Consider the following 9,023-nt stretch of genomic DNA (forward strand, 5'->3'; position numbering starts at 1 on the left):
GTGTAAAGGTAGAAAGTTGAAAGTGAACATAGAAAAGAGTAAGGTGATGAGGGTATCAAATGAATTTAGATAAAGAAAAATTGGATATCAAATTGGGGAGGAGGAGTATGGAAGAAGTGAATGTTTTCAGATACTTGGGAGTTGACGTGTCGGCGGATGGATTTATGAAGGATGAGGTTAATCATAGAATTGATGAGGGAAAAAAGGTGAGTGGTGCGTTGAGGTATATGTGGAGTCAAAAAACGTTATCTATGGAGGCAAAGAAGGGAATGTATGAAAGTATAGTAGTACCAACACTCTTATATGGATGTGAAGCTTGGGTGGTAAATGCAGCAGCGAGGAGACGGTTGGAGGCAGTGGAGATGTCCTTTCTAAGGGCAATGTGTGGTGTATATATTATGCAGAAAATTCGGAGTGTGGAAATTAGGAAAAGGTGTGGAGTTAATAAAAGCATTAGTCAGAGGGCAGAAGATGGGTTGTTGAGATGGTTTGGTCATTTAGAGAGAATGGATCAAAGTAGAATGACATGGAAAGCATATAAATCTATAGGGGAAGGAAAGAGGGGTAGGGGTCGTCCTCGAAAGGGTTGGAAAGAGGGGGTAAAGGAGGTTTTGTGGGCGAGGGGCTTGGACTTCCAGCAAGCGTGCATGAGCGTGTTAGATAGGAGTGAATGGAGACGAATGATACTTGGGACCTGACGATCTGTTGGAGTGTGAGCAGGGTAATATTTAGTGAAGGGATTCGGGGAAACCGGTTATTTTCATATAGTCGGACTTGAGTCCTGGAAATGGGAAGTACAATGTCTGCACTTTAAAGGAGGGGTTTGGGATATTGGCAGTTTGGAGGGATATGTTGTGTATCTTTATACGTATATGCTTCTAAACTGGTGTATTCTGAGCACCTCTGCAAAAGCAGTGATAATGTGTGAGTGTGGTGAAAGTGTTGAATGATGATGAAAGTATTTTCTTTTTGGGGATTTTCTTTCTTTTTTGGGTCACCCTGCCTCGGTGGGAGACGACCGACTTGTTAAAAAAAAAAAAAAAAAAAAAAAAAAAAGAAAAAAAAAAAAAAAAAAAAATTACATATATATATATATATATTTATTTTTTTGTAATTGCAGAATTTAGTAGGTGTATTACATAAGTGGGTTTAGCGGTTCTTGGAATACAATAGCAATAACATTATTTCTTGTTTTCAAATGTAGGTTATTTCTCTTCTCTGTCTCTGTCTCCTGGTATAAACCTTGGTAATAGTTACCAATAAATTGGCTTAGAAAGACACACGAGCCAACTCTAAGACCTTATACAGACTCTTTAACCTTTGTGTGTCAGAAGTGATCAATGTCCCAGGACCTAAACGTTTACTAATAAATATGTCCTATTTTTTACTCACGTGTCTTTCTAAACCTTTCTGTCTCTTGTACCCTGATAAAAAATCCGGTTAGAAAGTGGACAGCTAAGGCATATACTTTTCTAGTGTTCGCAGGCTTGAGCCGCTCTAGGATATTGAGGTCTAGGCGGCTTTGGGAAGAATCTACTTCTTCGGAGACAGTAGGGATACACAAGTAAGAAATGGGAACATTTAGTATGAATTAGCTGATAAAATTATTGGAGTAATTTTCTGATATAATAGAAAAATATTGATATTTTTTTTCCTGCAGGTGCTGATGGCTTCGTGTTCCAGAAAGCTGAGGTCTTGTGCCTTGTGCCTTGCATTTTTTTTATTCTGGCAACTCCAGCTGGCAAGCAAGGAAGACGGCTTGACGGATTGCACAACACAGGTTCTGAATGAAGGCGCCCAAGAAGATGTCAGCTTAATGGACACTAGCAATAGCGATTCTACCATTACTGACAATGATGGTGAATTAAGCCTGTCAGGTACCAGCAACAGTGACCACCTTACTGCGGACACCAACCATGTTGGAACACTGAAAGCAATCAGCAACAGTGGCCATGCTTCTGCTAGCACAGAACACGTTACTAAGGCAAAAGCGATCAGCAACAGCGGTCAAGCTGCTGGTAACAGTGACAATACTATCAAGCTAGAATTTATCAACAATAGAGGCATTATTACAACTTATACTTTCAACCAACCAACGCCAGGAATATATGGCCAAAACCCGAGCATCGAGAACCAGTTGAGATCTCTTGGCATAATTAAGTTTCTGGAACTTATATATAATCCGCATAACTTTATGTTCTTGTGCGACCATCCTCCAGTCAAGTTCTCATCGTCGTTCTTAGGGAAATATGATGATAAATGTTTTGGGAACCACCACAGAGTCCAGTTTAATTCAGTTCTATCTCTGTGTCTTTATACATACAACGTGATATACGGGAGTAACTCCTTAAACTATGCTGAAATTAAAATTACTTCAAGTAATCAAATATTTGTTGTATTCTATGGCGATGATTTTGTTAACATTTGTTTGCCAATGTTCATGAGATATAATTACTGTAAAGACGAGGATTTGTTTACTCTGTGTCAAGAGAATAATCAAAGTTTTGCATTTTTTCATTCCAAACGTTGTCCACGTTCACCACACCTACACGATGACTACTATTCATTAATTATATCCAATTTTCTTGATGGAAATATAGAGTGTATAAGAACCATTTGTCAGGGAAGTCATATGTTCATCGACGGCGAGGTAGCTGGACTTCGTTTTCGGGTAACCAATTTTAATGTACTAATAAATAACACTTCCTGCTATCATAAAGTTAATCCCATTCGTTTATTTGCTGCAGATGAGATATTCTATTTTACAATGAACATTCACTGGCCTTGCTGCTACCCTAATTATTTTGTGGCATGGAAAGGTTGCCCAGAAGAACGTGGATTGATCGGTGCATGGAATTACCTGCCGCTATCGTGTCGGATAAGTGAGCTGGTACTTATCGTGATTGTGGCAGTGATAATGGTTAGTGGAGTGGTGGGCAACTTGATGGTGGTAGTTGTGATGCTGATGGTGATGGTAATGGAGAACGGGCCACAAGAAGGACACGAGTCCATTATGCTTCGCACCTCCCTCGCTTTCTCTGACTTATTAGTGTCTCTCTTTGTTGTTGTTCCTTCATTTTATTACCACCTGGAACCATTTTTTACTCTGTTTTATCGCCTTTTGATAGACAGCCCATACCTAATCAGGGAGGACGATTTTATTTTGTTTTCTTACATTAAACCGTTTGATGAGGGATTTCCTCTCTTTCAGGCTTTCTTGTTCTGCCTATACTCCATTGTATCATTATTAACACTCTTTCTGTTGAGCGTGGAGAGGTTGGTGTTCTTCAGTAGACCCTCAAAGTACTGCGAATACTTTACAGTGAGGCGGGTGTGGGCAGCAATAACATTCACTTGGGTTCTTGGCTTCCTTGACACACTCCTCTTCATGTATCACAGGGATGGCTACTTTGTAACTCACTGGTCAACTTTCAACAAACTTCCCATATTCTTCTCAGTATTTCATCCAGATAGCTTGTTCTATAAGACACTGCATAATAGTCAGCTGGTACTATTAGAAACCACCAGCTATTGTACTATTGTTGTCTCTGTGCTAGCAATCTGGACCTTCCAGAAACAACAGGCAAGAGAGTCTCGGGAATGGAACAAAGATAATATGGGATATTCAGGGCCAAGAGATAAGGAAAATAGACACATTTTGGTGACTCAAATTGTAATGACTGTGTGCCTCTTTGTCTCTAACGTCCCCTTACACATTGACATATCTTTCATCTTGACAGAAGGTCTTCCTAGCATCTACAAATATGAACTGATTTCTTATATTTGCTGGTGGCTCTTTCTCTCTGGAACAGCCTGGAACCCATGGATCTACAATGCTCAGAGCAGAAAGTTCAGAAATGACGCAACTCGGATACTAAGAAAAATCATCCCTGGGATGAGAGGTAAAGATGAGAACACTGTAGGGAGGACGAAAATGTTGTTAGCTCTGGGACTAGAAGCTAAACAAGAATAACAGATAATATTTTCCGCCTTCGATTTAATCTTAGTCATGATTACAAGTTTGTGTCGCACTGACTGGCTGGTTTATGTGCTTAAAGCTTCTTAACTACATGAGAATCATTGAAATTTAATCTAACCTTGTTCATTACCAGTCAAGAATGTTATAATACTTAAATCACGGATTACAGTAAACTCTGCTTATACACTTCTTAGTGCAAATAACCTTGATGTACTGCAGTGCAGAAAACAAAATGTCTGAATGATCATTTTCCAAATCTTATCTAAGATTTGCTTCAAGTTTTAATTGTCATTTTATTAGATTTGTAATATAATAAACATATTTTTTATTTCTGCTTCAAGGAACGTTAGAAGATGTTGGCGAGGGGCTCTTGATTCAAGGTATGCGAGCCTGACCTCCCCTTCCATTAATTGTTTTTCAAGCTCGCAGGTTCTCTGGGGCCCCTACGGGCTTAACTCTCCTCCCAAGAAAGCAAAGTTCTTGGAATGAGAGTTATTATAATTTATAATGAACTTGTTATCCCCTTCTCATGTATAACAAAGACAAAAACAATATGACCCATTCATAGAATAAATTTTGCTACCTATTATCATCGTTCCTCAGTTGGTGCAGTGTAGATTATGTGTCTTACAAGACAGGAGTGTGTGTTAGTAAAATGTAAAACTGTGTCTTAATGCTGTGATATTTGAGTCGGAGTTGTGCAAGAGTGAGCTGATAGGTTTACCTGGAGTTTACCTGGAGAGAGTTCCGGGGGTCAACGCCCCCGCGGCCCGGTCTGTGACCAGGCCTCCTTAGGTCAGTGTCCCAGGATGCGACCCACACCAGTCGACTAACACCCAGGTACCCATTTTACTGATGGGGAACATAGACAACAGGTTGAAAGAAACACGTCCAATGTTTCTACTCTGGCTGGGAATCGAACCCAGGCCCTCGCCGTGTGAAGCGAGAGCGTTAACCACCAGGCCACCAGAGCCCTGGAGTTTACCTGGAGAGGGTTTTGGGGGTCAACGCCAACGCGGTTCGGTCTGAAACTAGGCCTCACGGTGAATCAGGGTCTGATCAGCAAGGCTGTTACTACTGGCCTCATGCAAGCTGACGTACGAACCACAGCCCGGTTGGTCAGGTACTGACTTTAGGTGCCTGTCCAGTGCCTTCTTAAGACAGCCAGGGGTCTGTTGGTAATCCCCTTTATGTATGCTGGGAGGCAATTGAACAGTCTTGGGCCCCGGACGCTTACTGTGTTGTCTCTCAATGTACTCGTTGTGCCCCTGCTTTTCATTGGGGAATGTTAAGTTTAATTTGTGATAGTAAGTTAGGTGTGAAATTTAGTTACAGGTGAAGGCAATTTGGACGTTCGTATTAGTGAGCTAATGAGTTGTTGAAAGAATATGGAAATGAGTTATTTCGCTGTTGGTAGGAAAATGTAATTAAAAGCTGGATGGAAGGTTGGGGAGAGAGTTAATAGGTTGATAGATGGGTATGGAAGTTAGTGAATTAGTTGTTGTAAAGAAGCGGAATTTAATTGTTTGAAAGGACGTAGAAGAGTTAAGGAAGTAGCTATTAATTAATAGATTTTTTGAAATATGTGGAAGTTAGTTAATTGCTTGTTAGAAAGATGTGGAAATTAGTCACTGATTTGCTAGAAATGGAATGTAAATACGTGAAACTGAATTGTATAAGTCTTCTAGAGAGATTTTGAGTTATGTAAACAGTGTGTTTATAAGGTATTGCAAGAGTTTTCAGGTTCTTGAGGTGCGGCAGCTAATTTTAGAGATGTCACTGCTAGATGTCATGATGTGACCTTCATGAGTTCATGATGTCAAGGAAAATTTTTAACAAATACAGTGTTATGAAAAGTAAAGAAAGAATGAGATTAAGTGATTGGATTATTTCCACATTGTAATGAAAATATAACAAGATTCAGTAAATTTATTTCAGAAAATGAGCAACAGAATATATGTGGAAATAAATGGTATAAAATATCGACACAATGGAAATATAAACACATAAGTAGTATAATGTTATGGTTTATGACAACGTTTCGCCCACACAGTGGGCCTATCAAATCACAAACAGATCTGTTTGTGACTTGATAAAGCCAACTGTGTGGGCGAAACGGTGTCAGTAAACTGATGTAAATTACATAAACTTTTTGGGTAAATTGTAGACAGCCTGTACTGTCTGCACAGACAGCCCATGCTGTCTGCCAGCTTAGTTCATATTTTGTGCCACTCAGGTGTTGCCCTCTGTAGCCATGCCTCTCGGTGGCCACTTCAGCCTGCCTGGCCTTGCCACGCTCTGACTCACACAGCGGCCTAGCAGCAAGACACAAGTACCCCCAGCTCTCTCTCGTGGGATGGCCCTTCCCGGGCCATGGGCACAACACAAGCCTGTGTACCCACCACGACTTAACAATAAAGAAAGAAGCCTCCGAAGAAGACATTTATCATTAACCACCCGCTACAGCCTACCAAATAAACCCATTAAACATTGGTAGCAGTGGTGGTCACAGCAGTTGTTTGCCCGGAGAGAGGAAGGAGAGGTATGAAGTCATCTTCACTTCATCATCCTACACAACAAGCATCCGTCTCTCAACGAGTTATCCTGATGTCGTGTCTGCACGTTTGAGCATCCAGACATAGGTACAAGCAGGATCCAGCTGAAATTTGCCGAAATTCTCCGAGAATTGTAAGTGACCCCACGCTACAGCATCCCACGCTACAGCATCCCACGCTACAGCGTCCCACACTGTTTCTCAGGTCACATGTTCAGCGTCAGTTGTATGTTGCTGCTGTTGTTGTTCAGCTCAGCACAGCTGTTTCAGCAAGACAGAGGTGAGTTTTGTGGTGATTTCTGCATCCAGTGTGAGCTTCTCCACGTGTTTGTGGGTGGGGGAGGAGGAGAGGAAGTGGCTGTTCCTCACCTTGCCCATGCTCACCCTACTCACGCTCACCCGTCTACCATACACCACTCACCACTGCTCACTCCCTCTGCTGTGTTTTCTGCTGTTTTTCGTGTGATTCATTGCCAGAGCTGTGTATCCGAGTGCCCGAGGCCACTTGAAGCTACGTGGATCAGCATGCCACGTAGATCACGACGCCACGTAGATCACGACGCCACGTGGATCACGATGCCACGTGGGTGTGGGCGATGTCACGTATATCTACAGGCCACGTGAGTTACCAGATGTCCCAGGCCACATGCTGTGGTCTGCTGCTTGCATCACATTGACGTTACCGACGATGCTCCCCGACTTCATGACGTCACGATGTCTGCCTGACGTCACCTCGAGATGTCTGCTGACGTCAGTGCTGCTGGCGTCATCACGCCTGACATCACATGATGTCACCATCAAGTGTTCAGTAATTATTAAAATATTGTCGAGAAGACTAAGAGAAGATATATGTCGTGTGTTAATTCCTCTCAGTCAGTGTTCTCACATGTTAGTGTACCGCATGTACAGTGGTGTGTTTAAAGTTTCCGTGTGTCCAGTGAGGTCTGAGCCAGACCTGAGTAGCACCACTGTGTTAAGTCACCAGTGTGACCAGTGTGTTTGAGAGTTATCAGACAGCCCCGAGTGACCGAGCCCTCTTGTACAGAAAGCTTTTATGCTCGTCGCTTGTGATGTTCTGCAGAATCGTACCTGCTATGATTCCCATCGAGATTTGTTTCACTTCACCTCCAGACTGTCAGAGTGCAGTTATATGTAGAGAAACAAGTCTGGGGACGCTCAGACTAACCTCTGCTATAACTCCAACTGCCGAGAGATTGATACTCGCCAAGCCGCAGTTAGCCACTGTCGGCAGGCGCTGTGTCAGCCTCGTGTCACAAGCTTCAGTGAGCAGCCTTCACTTTGACTGCTAGCTCTTTCACTGCAGTCTGGTGTATGATGTTACGACTCCCAGATGTTTCGCCCAGTCGTCTCTGCCACGACTCATTCGACAACTCGCTCCACGCTCGCCGGCAGTGACAGCTCAGCTACAGTACCAGTCGAGAAGTGTCCTCCTGAGTCGCTTGCCAGAAGTCCTACCCAGTTGCTGAGTTTTGTCGACGCCTCACTCGAGGGCACCAGCATGTCATGCCCCAGGTTGAGTGAAACCTGCAGCGACTCCTACGATGTCCGCTTCACCATTCCAGAGGAGACCGTAACCTGTAACGTCACAGCTCAGCCGCAGCGATGTCTCCTGTGTTGCAGTATCTGTCCAGACGCAGGAAGGCGTGCAGTGATGCCCTTCGACGCTCACTGCCTATAACCACGATGTTTAGCACACCCACATGTTTTTTCTTCCCTCCCTGTAGGAAGTTTTTTTTTCCATGTTAATATGTATATATATATTTTTATTTTGTGTTCTGTGCCCTGTTCCTACGAGAGAGAGACCGAGCTCCTTTTACCACCAGTATTGTCGCGTCGGGACAACGCATGGTAGGTGGCCGAGCGTATGTAGACAGCCTGTACTGTCTGCACAGACAGCCCATGCTGTCTGCCAGCTTAGTTCATATTTCGTGCCACTCAGGTGTTGCCCTCTGTAGCCAGGCCTCTCGGTGGCCACTTCAGCCTGCCTGGCCTTGCCATGCTCTGACTCACACAGCGGCCTAGCAGCACGACACAAGTACCCCCAGCTCTCTCTCGTGGGATGGCCCTTCCCGGGCCATGGGCACAACACAAGCCTGTGTACCCACCACGACTTAATAAAGAAAGAAGCCTCTGAAGAAGACATTTATCATTAACCACCCGCTTGCAGCATCTACCAAATAATCCCGTTATAAAATTCGTTTGTGATGTAAGTGTTTGAGGCGACATTTTGCGTCTTAGTGACGTAGGTAAAGAAATGCCAAGAAGAATTCTTGGAAAATATATAAAAAAAGATACGGATAGAGATAGCTTGAATATGAGACTGACAAGAATAAAGACATGTTATCTTAACCTTGTTTTAATCCTCAGTAACACAAATGTTAAAAGTCATATCCTCTAGTAAACAACATTTATGTAAATAAACAAGACGTATGTACAACACTAACATTATTGTGAAGAAGTTTGGCCAAC

At 42.9% G+C, this 9,023-nt stretch overlaps 1 protein-coding gene across 1 annotated transcript; it reads left to right on the plus strand.

Annotated features, from left to right (window-relative positions):
• Positions 1-1,476: 1,476 nt before the first annotated feature.
• LOC128703680 (uncharacterized) lies at positions 1,477-8,772 on the plus strand. Its single transcript, XM_053798459.2, has 2 exons — positions 1,477-1,564; positions 1,661-8,772. Exon 2 carries the CDS (start codon positions 1,667-1,669, stop codon positions 3,971-3,973), a length of 2,307 nt encoding a protein of 768 aa, XP_053654434.2. The 5' UTR covers positions 1,477-1,564; positions 1,661-1,666; the 3' UTR covers positions 3,974-8,772.
• The last annotated feature ends 251 nt before the right edge of the window (positions 8,773-9,023 follow it).

This window comes from Cherax quadricarinatus, unplaced genomic scaffold (genome assembly GCF_038502225.1).
Source record: "Cherax quadricarinatus isolate ZL_2023a unplaced genomic scaffold, ASM3850222v1 Contig4007, whole genome shotgun sequence".
Lineage (NCBI taxonomy): Eukaryota > Metazoa > Arthropoda > Malacostraca > Decapoda > Parastacidae > Cherax > Cherax quadricarinatus.